The sequence below is a fragment of the Alternaria ventricosa genome, assembly GCF_023758065.1.
Source record: "Alternaria ventricosa strain BMP 2768 chromosome Unknown scaffold_5, whole genome shotgun sequence".
In the NCBI taxonomy this organism is placed as follows: Eukaryota; Fungi; Ascomycota; class Dothideomycetes; order Pleosporales; family Pleosporaceae; genus Alternaria; species Alternaria ventricosa.
The window spans coordinates 2,076,835-2,089,023 of NW_026055685.1; the positions used below are offsets into that span (position 1 = coordinate 2,076,835).

The window sequence follows — 12,189 nt, forward strand, 5'->3', positions numbered from 1 at the left end:
CTCTTTGTCAAGATCAATTCACATGGAGGGCCCTCCTAGAAACTAGATCCACCGACAACACCAACCATACCAGCAATTGATCGACTGAGTGGGGGCATCGTGAAAGAGCTAGGAACAGGACCGAAGGCGTGTAATAGTGCTGAGGTGTGATTTTCATCCGTCGTGTCTTGAGAACTCATACAAAATCGCATCGCCTTCTCGAGTATAGACCAGACACCACACCCTCCGAACCCATCATGTCTTGGCTCCTAGGCCACAGCAAAACGACCTACACCTCCCATGCCTCGCCAACACCCCTCCAGACCAAGACGGGCTCAAAAACAAACCTCAAAGAGATCGCCGAATCATCAATCCCACCATGCCGTCTAAACCCCTTCCTCTTCAACGGCCACCTCCAGACAATGTACACAGCCGTCAAGGACCCCGGTCCAGAAATCTACTACAAGCGCCAAATCTTCGACTCTGACTACTCCGTCTACCCCGGCACCTTTGCCGTAGACTTCGTAGTCTCAAAAGAAGAAGGACTCGCCTCAGCTACGCGAATGACTGAAGAGAAAGACACCACCGAACTCCCCGAGCGAACCACAAACTTCACGTCCAAAGAATGGGACGCAATAGGCAGCTCCGACAGCACCCCCATGCTGATAGCCCTGCACGGCCTAACCGGCGGCTCCCACGAAGTCTACCTACGCGAAACCCTCCAACCGCTGCTCACATCCCGCACGCAACCCTGGGCCGCGTGCGTCGTAAACGGCCGTGGCTGCGCCTTATCCAAGATCTCAACGCCCCAACTCTTCAACTCACGCGCAACCTGGGACCTACGTCAAACCATCAAAACGCTGCACGCCCTCTTCCCCAACCGCCCCCTCTACGCCATAGGCTTCAGCCTCGGCGCCAACATCCTCACTAACTACTGCGGCGAAGAAGGACCCCGCTGCACCCTCAAAGCCGCAGTCTCCTGTTCAAACCCGTGGAACCTAGAAGTCTGTAACACAACCCTCCAATCTACCTACCTAGGCCTACACATCTACTCCCGCACCATGGGCAAGAACCTCATGAATCTTTTCCACCGCCACCGCTCGCAGATACTAAAGAACCCTGGTATCGACGAGACGGCGCTGCTGGCGAGTAAATATCTGCATGAGTTTGATCGACACGTCCAGTGTCCTACGTGGGGGTATCCGACCGAAGGCGCGTATTACAGGGACTCACAGTCTGTGGATGCGGTGTTGGCTATTCGGATTCCCTTTTTGGGGATTAATGCGGAAGACGATCCGATTAGCAATAAGGCGGGACTGCCGTATCAGGAAATATTGCAGAATCCGAATACGCTGTTGTGTACGACGGATTGGGGTGGTCATTTGGGGTCTTTTCAGTTGGGTGGGGGGAGGTGGTTCGCGACGGCTGCAGCAGCTTTCTTAGAGAAGATGTTTGCGGAAGTGGACCTTGAGGCTACTAAAGGTGTGGACGAGGGAGCAGATGTGAATATGGGAGGATTGGAGGGGAAAAAGTATCCTATCTTCGATCCCAACCACCGCAGGTTGATATTGCCTGAGGCTTAGAATATCAAGTCATGATTTGGAGATTGGATTGGATTGTAAATTTGTTTGGGTATCATAGACTTTTAGATGTGGTAGATCGCTTGTAGACCTGATGTGTTGCGCGACATATGACGCCCTCTTCTGCCGTTCTTTTACGCTCGCGGTTGCTGCATGCGCTGCTCATCGACACTGGCCTTCTGCATATCGTACACGATGCGTGTTCGTCTCGCCGCAATGTCTGGCCGTCTGCCTTGTACCTCCCCATCAAAATCGAACTCACGCCCACAGATCATTCCTTCAACCAAAGCTGACCCTCTTCCTCTGCTTGAACTTGCGATCCTTCTCCTTAATCTTATCGCCCTCGTCCTTGTTTCCACCCGCACCAGGCTCACTATGCCTCTTCCTCTTCTTCTTGAGATCCTGTTTCCTCTCCTCGAAAGCCTGGTCCTTGTCTGATTTCCTCGCCTCGGCTTCTTTCCGCTTGGCTTCACGTATCTCTTCTAGCTGACGTGCTTTGGCGATCTTGGACTCGAGGTGGCCTTCCTTCTCGGCGTTGACGACGGACATGATGGCCATCTTGAAGACGTTAATGTTAGGTTAAAGAGAGAGGGATTGGAGGGTAGAGAGACGGAATATGCGACGACGAATGGGATTTACATACCATACTAGCTGGATCATCAACAAACTTCTTCCCCTTCTTCACACCCTTTGGTTTCGCAATACCAGCAGGTATAATGCCATTCAGCGCCGGGATATCCAGCTCCTTCTCCGTATACACGCGCTTCTTCTTCCTGCCATCCCTGGAAACAACGCTCTTGGTCTTTTGCTGGCCACCCGGTTTAGCTAAGGACATGGACTTTTGCTTGCGCTTCGATATGCCCTCGGGCGCGCTACCGGTCGGTTTCGCAGACTTCGCTTTCGGTTTGTTGGCGCCGGATTTCGCAGGGCCGGATTTGCCTTTGGAGGAGGTCTTGCCCTTGGTGGAGGGCTTGGAGAGACCCATTTTAGCGAAGGACGTGGTGCGTGGGTGAAGTTGGCGCAAAAGTTGGTGTTGGTTGTAAAGAGTCTGGAAGTCTGGAACTTTTCGTCGGCGGTTGGCGAGCTGCAGATGCCGACCGACAAGGCACGTAAGTGCCAAGGGCAGGCGCGACCGGGTGGACCGCAACCTCGACTGGCGCAACCGCATCTCCAGCAGCTAGCTAGCTCCTTGCATCACACCCACACCACCACAATCCCACTCCCCACCGAGTCGCATACGCATACGCACGGCATGATGGAGGACTCGAATCGCCTGTTCCGCTTCCCCAAGCCCGCGTGGATGAACAGCGCCAACACGCGGACTGCCGGCGTCTACATCGCGGGAGCCTTGGTGCGCGCCTCTCGCATGCCACACCTACACATCTTACTAACAATGCCGCGTAGTTCGCCATGGGGTTCTACACTCTCATCGACATCTCGGTCTGGTCCAAGTCGGCCATGAACGGCTCCGAACCAACCGTCCACATCACCTTCGTCGACTGGATCCCCGGCATCTGCAGCGCCCTCGGCATGCTCGTCATCAACAGCATCGACAAGTCGCGTCTGTCCGCTGACAGCTTCTCCTACTCTGGAAACGGCGTCGCGTGGAAGGCGAGGCTGGTGCTGTTCCTGGGCTTTGCGCTGTTGGCTGGTGGACTTGCGGGCAGTGTTGTGGTTATGGTTATGAAGTTTATTGTTGTTGGACACGCTTGGCCGACGCTGTGGCTGGGCGTTGGAAACGTCGTTGCTAATGCGCTTCTTATGCTGAGGTGAGTACGATATGTGATGTTTGGGGATGGCTGCTAATCTTGCGTAGTTCCGCTGTGCTCTGGATCGCGCAGAACATGGAAGACGAATACACCTACAACCTGGCGTTGTAGGCTACTGGTGGATTAAAGGCGGCGACTGAGGACGAATATGGCGCGTTGTGTATCTGGACGCGCGCATGGAATGGATACAATTATGTATGAGTATTTGAAGGGTCGGGACTGTTCATCATAGGCAGCTTGTTGTTTCATGCCAGTCATTCAGCGATTTCGAGTTATCATGTTCCAATACGGAGAACCAAAGTCATCCTATGCATTATGTTCGATATACTTGTACAAAAACGCTCAGCATACTATGGATACAACATAAACATGGGGCAGCACCGATCCGAATCTTCCGGCTGTCAGCATTTGCTTTCAACGCCCTCAATATTCCTCCAGTGGTCGCGCTGGACCAGATTGTGTGTGCGGTTCCTCATTGCTGAGTCCCGCCGGCGAGTCAGAAGTCTTCTTGCTCCTGGAAGAACAGGGTGAAGCTGATGATGGTCGCGTATATCAGAAGACCGCCGAAGATGGACATGGCCGCCGCGCCGCCCGCGATTTCTGCCGAATGCCATAGCAGTGTTGGGAGGGCTGTCAACGTGTTAGCAGTCTGCCAAGATACCCCCAGAAGCGTCCCTGTGCCACCCAGGTGTACTCACCAATTCCCATGACCACAAAGAAGCCCGTCAGAAACCGTCCAAAGTCGACGACACCATTTCCGGTGCTTTCCATGAAATCATCGCGGTTTGCTGCGCGGCCGCAGAGCCAGTTGGGCAGGGGCGCGATTACGTAGGTTGCGACGACGAGAAGCGTGAGGTAGTTCTTGAAGAGCGCGGCGGAGAGAATGACAAGGAGGAAGCCGATCGCCAGGACCTAGTAGGACGGTGTTAGCGAATGCATAGTGGACTGGCAAGCGCGCGTGCATGCGACAGGCTGACGTACGAAGGACAGCCCTATGATGGTCTTGATGCCGGCCATGATGGATTCGTAGAGGGGTGCACGTGACGATAGTGTATTGCAGAAGTATGCGCCGACGTCGCCTTGGTTCGATCCTCGGTCCGGCGAAGATGCGAGGTTGCTGTGATGGGGGTCTGGCTGCTAGACGCCTGGTGGTGAGGTTGTGTCGCACGCGCTAAGGGCCTTGCCAAGCTTGGAGCTTCTGGAGCTCATCGTCGTCAACAGCGGGTGCCTCCAGCTGCAACACCACACTCTCTCGGTACTCGTCCCACGCCGCACACCACATCTACGGTACTCGCTACCAAACCACTGCCTTACCGTATAAAAGGCTCAGTCTCGGCGTCCGCCGCTTAACCTTCACCAAACTACACCCCACGTTCCCGCCTTCAAGATGTTCCGCAACAACTACGACAACGACTCGGTCACATTCTCGCCACAAGGCCGCATCTTCCAGGTGGAATATGCACAGGAAGCAGTCAAGCAGGGTTCCGTCGTCGTCGGAATCGTCAGCAAGACCCATGCAGTTCTCGCCGCAATCAAGGTAATTACCCACGCCGTCTCAACTACACGGACAATTACTAATAGACTACTAGCGAAACGCCGAAGAACTCTCTTCCTACCAGAAGAAGATCATCACCATCGATTCGCACTTCGGTGTCGCGCTCGCCGGTCTCGCCTCGGACGCCCGTGTGCTCTCCAACTTCATGAAGCAACAATCACTGGCATCCCGCCTCACATACGACCGCGCGATCCCCCTCTCTGAGATCACCTCCCGAATTGCAGACCGTGCCCAGACCAACACCCAACAGTACGGGCGGAGACCCTACGGCGTGGGACTGTTGATTGCTGGTGTCGACGCAAAGGGCCCGCATCTGTTCGAATTCCAGCCCAGCGGTGTCACACAGGAGATGGTTGCATGCGGTATCGGTGCTAGGAGTCAAATGGCGAGGACATACCTTGAGAGGCATCTGGACGACTTCGAGGGCGCAAGCAGGGAGGAGTTGATCAAGCACGCACTGAGGGCGCTGAAGGAGTCGCTGTCACAAGACAAGGAGCTGACTGTTGACAACACCAGCGTCGGCATCAGCGGTATCGGCGAGGACTTTGTGCACCATGAAGGTCAGGATGTCGCAGAGTGGCTGGACGCTACCTTTGAGAACAGGGAAGGCGGCGACGATAACGCCGAGGGCGGAGAGGCCATGGAGTTGTAGGGACGCGTCCAGTCTGCAAGACTCAGTATGGCCGCTTGACGAGAGACTGTAGATTCATGATGTAGCCGCCTGGCTATGAAAATATAATGAACACGATTACGAATTTCTGTTTGTCTTAGGAGTGCTCCACTGACAGCTTGGAGGTACTCAGTGTCTTTTATAATTGCTTTCCATCAAGTAAAATGTTACGTATCCGCCAGGGTACAGTTTACCCAAAACGCTTCCCGTACCTCATATGTGCACGTGATCTGCAGCTCCGAGCCGCATGCGCGAAATCTCGCCGGAGCTCAGCAACTTCAACACCTGCACCCGCAACCCAAACCCCGTCCACACCCACGAACCCGCATCCTACCATCACAATGGCATTCGCGTGGAAAGCCGCCGGTCTCACGTACGCCCGCCCACTCCTGCCGCCGCTGCAGCCCCAGATTTGGACCCGCCATTGACAGTTGAACAGCTACAACCGCTACATTGCCGTCGCATCGCGCGTCGTGCGCCGCTCGCTCAAGGAGGACAAGCGCATCGCTGCCGAGCGAAGGGGCGAGAGCGAACTCCGCTTCGCCAAGTGGGAGGTGAGTTAGGATGATGGGATGGGATGGGTTGAGGAAGTTGGGCTGGGCTAACGGAATGGGCAGAACGGCAAGCAGGGCGAGCTGAAGGAGCTCAACGCTGCTGCGCTCCAGGCACAGGCCGATGCCGCCAAGACCTCGTAAAGCAATTGAGAGGAAGGGACATGGCATAGACACGATGGAGTGGCATGGACAACGGAGGAGAGATGACGCTTGCGGAGGATAGACCTATAAGCTGTACTATCAAGCTGGAGCGGAATCAAAGCCAATACACACCAACAATTGAGCCGACATTCACTCTCCCCAATGATCCAAAGCGCGTGTGAAGTAGAAGTGAGATGACGGTCGTGACTACCAGTAATGTTGCCGCTTGCCTCGGACGCGCGCCTGTCCAACTCGGCTGTCACAAATCTTCCCGCATCGGCATCGACTCCACCACAACATGGCAGATGCGTCTAGCAGCCACAGCACAGCCCCCACCCCGGACCATGACACAGGTGTAGCCGTTGACGGGGCTGGTAATTGTTTCTTCACTTCTTCTGTGTAGAGCAGTCGATACTGATGATGCACAGGCTCCTCACATGCGCAAGAGTCTGCGCGTACCATCTCGGCCTCTACTTCCGCTAATTTACCCTTGAGACAATCAAGACATCCGGTCGCGGGGACGCAGCCAAAGATTCATGATGTGACGGAGAAGTTTACGAGGGCTTGTAATGGTGAGTTGCCATCTCAGGTACAGGGAGGGGCATGGCGGGGCTGCCTCGTCATGTCGTACTACGGTCGTTACGACGATATGTTCAGGCAACATGGACTGACAATTTTCAGCTCTCGAAGTCGGTCAACTCGTCAAAGATGAATACTTTACGCTGTTCGAGTCCATCGGGGCCATCGAAGTATGTCGCTCTCGTTTCACGAATCAGATTCTATTTCTTACATGCAACAGATCATGGACCCCAAAATGGACAGCGGCTTCCTCCAGCCCGGAGAAACCCTAGAAGACGACTACGACACTCTGGCTCCCCTTCTACCCGAGGAACTAATAGGCATCATGGACCAACTACTCTGCTACGAAATGGCCTGGCATACCGGCTACCCGTTATCCCAGACTCTCTTCACGTCCTTGCACATCGATAAGCTGCTCTGGCCCGAGACTAAGATTCTCGAGCAGGCGCAGTTCTACCGCGGAGAAATTCTACATGAGAGACGACCTGGACCGTTGCTGGAAGTACTGAGAGCGTATTGCCTGGCGTTGATCAAGGGTTGCGACTTTGTGATTGCGAAGATTACGGGCAGGGATTACTTTGAAGAGGAGGACTTTTGCACACATACGTATAATCGGGTGTTGTTTGTTAGTGTGCCGATGGATGTGTTTTTGAGGGAGCTGGATGCTGCGATGGAGACGATTGAGGAGTATGCTTCACCGCGGACTTGACAGTCGACGGCCTGCTAACACATCGTAGTCCCGAATTTGAGATCAATGATGCACTTCGAAAAGCCATTAGCTCCAGGCTAGAACTTCGGAAAGACTACCTTCGCGCCCTTGACTTGGACCTACCGCTCAATCAGATACCCTATTCATGGCCACCAGTACTTCAAGGTATCGACTCGTTGAAGAACACGCATCAGCTTGGGAAGACTGTGCCTGGTGCTTTCAGTCCGAAGATGCAACGCCGTCTCGCGTCTACAGTACCCCCACGCCCAGTTGTAGAACTCGACTTCAAGGATGCGTTGGAGAAGCTACACCAGATAGCTACCGACTGCGCAGAAGCCACGCGCTTCCCAGCTCTTCCACAAGACCCCCTCGAATACCAATCCTTCCTCTGGCACTTCTCTGGTCGCTCACCCCCGCCACTGACATACGCCCGCTCCTACCTCGCAACCCTACTCTTCCATCCCGAAGTCCTCAACGCCTCCGTCTCCCTCCCTCTCGTCGATGTCAAGACACTTGTGTTCCCATCTTCACCCGTCATAGACCCCATCAACTGGACAATGTCACCACCACGCAATGCCCTAATCCCCAAACCCCCGCGCCTCCAGTTCGCAATGCTCATCGACGAATTCGTAGACCGCGCCGGCCAAGCGTACCTCGATCTCTGGGTCGCCATGGGCCAGAACCGTTGTCGGCTGAGACGTATGTTGACGCACGTCATCACAGGCTGGGACCTGCTCCAAGCCGACGCAAGCTCAATCGACATGGACATTTCCTCCGCGGCCGCCACGCTCGGTCAAAGTGCCCAAGTCATGGAGTTCTCCCTCTCTACCTGGGTCTACCACAAAAAGCTGTGGATGATTGAAAAGGTCATCTTACTCGGTTTTGAACAGGATATCTACCTGCCGGATGAGTACGCGGGCATGTACCTCTTCCTCTCGCTCATCGCTACACGACGGAAAGAGTTGCTCAAGAGGGTGGAAGCACACTACCTCAGTATCTCCACCGAGCTCCTTAAATCGCGACGGTTTAGAGAGGTTCAAGACGTGGAAGAAGCGTCACCCTTCCTAGACTCCCTGCTCGCCGAGACAGAAGGAACAGCGTCGCTGGCCTTGGCTCTCGCGCGCTTCTACGTCATCTGCGCCTACCTAGGTAAACTACCCATGCCCCGCCGCACTCCCTTTTCCACAGAAAAGCTCCGGTACGAACTCAGGATGAAACCTTTTCTCGCTTTGCAACCACCTGAAGCACCGCCCTTCGACGACTTCAAAGCGCATAGCCAGCCTTATGGACCGGTGCCGTCTGCTTCCGAGCCTCCACCCGAGGCTTTTGTCAAGGATGTTCAAGATAAGGATAGCATGCTCTGGCAAGAAGTAGACGACCGAATCAAGGCGGCGAAAACGGCGTTTGCTGAATACAAGAGATTGGGTGTGGGCACGGCGAAGGCGGGAGGTGTCAAGGCGAGCTGGGAGGATGAGGTTAAGAGGATGGTGGCGAGTTGCGTTAGTTTGGGGTTGGCGGTTAAGGAGGTTAGGGATCTTGTTGTTGGTGGGGAGGGTGCTGGTAAAGGGGAGGAGGGGAGGGGTGATGTTGGTAAAGGGTTCAAAGTGGAGGTTCCGGAGGCGGGGATGGGGAAGAGGTATGCTGAGGGGTGGATCGTTGGCAAGGTTGTCAAGGATTGAGGTGGTGGAAATGGAATGAGGGTGCTGGATGTATGCGGAGGCTGGACGGGCGATGTCGGATGGGGCGATGGGATTATGTAGGCATCGTGGCACATTGAGTCAGGCGTATGAAGAAAGAGCGCGGGTTCTCGTGTCTTATGTTAGTACTACTACGAGTAAGTGTAGTGAAGGACAGGTCAAAGAATTGATGGAGTGACAAGGAGTGGTTAACTATCTACATGTGAATGTACATCAGCTTTCTATCGCACTAGCCTCAACAATCGCGTATATCTCGTCTTGTAGCTCACACGTACCAGCAATGCGAGTCTACAAGACAACCTCGATCCGCCTAAGCAAGCCCAGCGGCCTGGATAGCGAAGGAAGCCGCCGCATCCGCACTGCTGCCGTAGCTGAGATGGCTTCCAGTGGCACCACCATCACCGCCACCACCGCAGATCTGATCAGCAGTACCGCAGAACTGCTTGATCTTGTCAGCCGAAAGACCGCTGATAGCCTGGCGCTTCAATGGGTCTCCGAACATGACAGCACCGCTAACATCCGTGGCAGAAATGCCCTTGCTGAAAGCATTGTGAACGACCATGGCACCTTGAGAGTAGCCCGATACAATGACCTTGGTGTCGGGACATTGAGCCTTGGCCTGCTTGACTAGATCGGCCATCTTCTGACCACCGTCGCCACCGAGGTTGGCGTTACCAGCGGCAGAGGCAGCGTAGTCAACACCCTGAACGGTAACACGGTCGTTACCGAGCTTCTGGCGGATAGCCTTGAACATGGGTGGTCCGGACACGGATCCGACGTTGCCCATCTCTCCGGTACCACGTGCGAAGACGATGGTCATGTCGGTGCAGCAGCTCTTGTCCACGATGCCGTTTTCGCTTCCTCCGAAGGCGTTGGATGATCCGGATTGCGGCTTGCAGTCTGTGCCGATCGTGCCGGCGCCGCCAGTGTTGCTTCCGTCCGTTGCGGCAGGTGCTTCAGCGGCACCGGTCTTAGAAGGTGCGGGGACAGCGGCGTCAGCTGTTGTTGTAGCACCACCAGCACCGCCTCCGAGGCCTCCAAGACCTCCAAGACCCCCAAGACCACTGAGGCCCCCGAGACCTCCACTGGAACCTCCGCTGGAACCTCCACCCAGGCCGCTGAGCCAGCTACTCAATCCAGAGCCACCTGTACCGGTGCTGCCTCCACCTAGACTGGGAAGGCTGGTCGGAAGTGAGAAACCTCCACCCCCGAGAGAGGGGATGCCGGTTGGCAGGCTGAATCCTGATCCTCCGCCGAGGCCACCAAGGCCACCAAGTCCCGAGCCTCCACCTCCGAGAGAGGGGATGTTGGTTGGGAGGCTAATACCTGATCCTCCACCAAGACCACCAAGCCCCGACCCTCCACCAAGTCCACCAAGGCCACCAAGACCAGAACCTGATCCACCAGTCGGTAGCGAGAAGGACGGTAGAGAAGGAAGCTGAGGATGCGGGAAAGCAGTTGCAATGCTAGCAAGAGCGAAAGCTTGAGCGGCGTAGAACTTCATCTTGCGATAGTGTGCAAAGAGTCGTCTGTATCCGTATAGATCGCGTCGTTTGAGAAAAAGAATGTAGGTGCACAGCACAACGAAGAGTAAGACAGGCGACGAAAGCGAATGTAGTAGAGATGGAAGCGAAAGTGCGGATCGAAGTCGATGCCTATCAAACCTCTGTTGGAGACCTCCATTTTATACAAACCATCCACGGCTGACTTCCTCGGAGCACTATCGCAGGGAGTCGGCGCGGTGGGGTTTCGAAACATTGCTTCTGCGGCGAGATGTGATGACAGGAATGCCATGGCGTTGTCCATCAACGCGACCTCGGGACGTTATTGTGGAGTCGTGGCCCCGTTTTGCGAGAAGAGGCTGATGTGTGCAGGGACGCGGATCCATGGTCTTCATGTCTGATTACTGAATCTGGTCGGCTGATCTCTGCGTGTTTCGTGTTTTGCTGGCATGCGATTGGGGAGGAGTAGAGCGGCTTGTTTTTGCGATCAAGGATGGACGTGGGCGCATGACTCTGGGCAGTAACGGTTTTGATCATCGAGCAGGATTCTCGTTACGTTGGCGGCGGACGGGATGCTGGGGTGGTGTAGCAACCGCGACACGTGGTACATGTCATGAGTTTTGGATGTTGTGCGCAATATCCCTTCGACATCCCGCATCGCGTCCAGACATACGACACTACTTCGCCCACGCCTTGGGCGCCGAATGTACAATCTGAGCTAGACACAGTCTTTCGGAGCCGTTCACGCAAAAGATTCCGCTGTCAAACATGTCTGCAAACGGAACCTTTGCGTCGCTGTTTCCCAGCAAGCCATGTTAGCTCGGCTGGCTTGCTGCTATTATCAATGCCTTGCATGTTCTGGAACCCGCCAGCGATCGAAATGTGCAAGATGGCATCATCCGCTAAAAATCCCAAGCATCCTTCATTTACCAGCCAAGATCTTCTCGAAGCTGCAAACGGAAGGTAATTAATCAGAATCCCGTAGGGCTGTCCCATCCATGTCGACGATGCGACGTGCGATGCGGGCCTCGGCAGCCACCATGTGGGCCGTTTCACGATGATGCTGGTGCAACATCAATCATGAATCGTGGGTTTACTACCAAGTACCTCTATCCACCCAATCAGATTACCATCGTCCGCCTTACATCCGAGGCTGGCTTTGTACGCGTCTTGACGTCCTGTGCACCTTCTTCTTTGATATGCTATCGCGCTATCACGACGACTTTGCTCGCCGTAACGGCGAGATGGAGAAGTCTGAGTGAAGAGAACGAAAGCGTTGCAACATGTTAGCTTCTGTCGACTGACCGTAAGTCCATGTGTCCGCAAGCGTGATGAGACTGCGCGTGAAGGCGCGATGTTCGAGATATCCTCGATGTCGTCTCCAACGGCCCGCGAGCTCGGTCGATTAGTCCCCACCTCTTGCCTGCACCAACCTCACCCCGCAGTTAGCATTC

General features: G+C 54.9%; 8 protein-coding genes across 8 annotated transcripts; 5 read left to right on the forward strand and 3 right to left on the reverse strand.

The window, feature by feature from the left end:
• Positions 1-236: 236 nt before the first annotated feature.
• Positions 237-1,562, forward strand: J4E93_004061 (uncharacterized protein; the record flags this gene model as incomplete). The annotated part of the gene is made up of 1 exon (XM_049341990.1): positions 237-1,562. One exon carries the CDS (start codon positions 237-239, stop codon positions 1,560-1,562), a length of 1,326 nt encoding a protein of 441 aa, XP_049201495.1.
• Positions 1,563-1,838: 276 nt separating this feature from the next.
• On the reverse strand, positions 1,839-2,544 carry LOC1 (60S ribosomal subunit assembly/export protein; the record flags this gene model as incomplete). Its single annotated transcript, XM_049341991.1, has 2 exons — positions 1,839-2,117; positions 2,203-2,544. 2 exons carry the CDS (start codon positions 2,542-2,544, stop codon positions 1,839-1,841), a joined length of 621 nt encoding a protein of 206 aa, XP_049201496.1.
• A 270-nt stretch (positions 2,545-2,814) lies between these two features.
• J4E93_004063 (uncharacterized protein) lies at positions 2,815-3,439 on the forward strand (the record flags this gene model as incomplete). The annotated part of the gene is made up of 3 exons (XM_049341992.1): positions 2,815-2,910; positions 2,964-3,328; positions 3,376-3,439. The coding sequence occupies 3 exons, from the start codon at positions 2,815-2,817 to the stop codon at positions 3,437-3,439; spliced, it is 525 nt and encodes a 174-aa protein (XP_049201497.1).
• A 385-nt stretch (positions 3,440-3,824) lies between these two features.
• J4E93_004064 (uncharacterized protein) lies at positions 3,825-4,345 on the reverse strand (the record flags this gene model as incomplete). The annotated part of the gene is made up of 3 exons (XM_049341993.1): positions 3,825-3,958; positions 4,027-4,240; positions 4,310-4,345. 3 exons carry the CDS (start codon positions 4,343-4,345, stop codon positions 3,825-3,827), a joined length of 384 nt encoding a protein of 127 aa, XP_049201498.1.
• A 370-nt stretch (positions 4,346-4,715) lies between these two features.
• On the forward strand, positions 4,716-5,535 carry J4E93_004065 (uncharacterized protein; the record flags this gene model as incomplete). Its single annotated transcript, XM_049341994.1, has 2 exons — positions 4,716-4,865; positions 4,918-5,535. The coding sequence occupies 2 exons, from the start codon at positions 4,716-4,718 to the stop codon at positions 5,533-5,535; spliced, it is 768 nt and encodes a 255-aa protein (XP_049201499.1).
• A 359-nt stretch (positions 5,536-5,894) lies between these two features.
• J4E93_004066 (uncharacterized protein) lies at positions 5,895-6,248 on the forward strand (the record flags this gene model as incomplete). The annotated part of the gene is made up of 3 exons (XM_049341995.1): positions 5,895-5,926; positions 5,993-6,107; positions 6,171-6,248. 3 exons carry the CDS (start codon positions 5,895-5,897, stop codon positions 6,246-6,248), a joined length of 225 nt encoding a protein of 74 aa, XP_049201500.1.
• A 1,216-nt stretch (positions 6,249-7,464) lies between these two features.
• Positions 7,465-9,215, forward strand: J4E93_004067 (uncharacterized protein; the record flags this gene model as incomplete). Its single annotated transcript, XM_049341996.1, has 2 exons — positions 7,465-7,472; positions 7,565-9,215. 2 exons carry the CDS (start codon positions 7,465-7,467, stop codon positions 9,213-9,215), a joined length of 1,659 nt encoding a protein of 552 aa, XP_049201501.1.
• A 328-nt stretch (positions 9,216-9,543) lies between these two features.
• J4E93_004068 (uncharacterized protein) lies at positions 9,544-10,737 on the reverse strand (the record flags this gene model as incomplete). The annotated part of the gene is made up of 1 exon (XM_049341997.1): positions 9,544-10,737. One exon carries the CDS (start codon positions 10,735-10,737, stop codon positions 9,544-9,546), a length of 1,194 nt encoding a protein of 397 aa, XP_049201502.1.
• Positions 10,738-12,189: the final 1,452 nt, after the last annotated feature.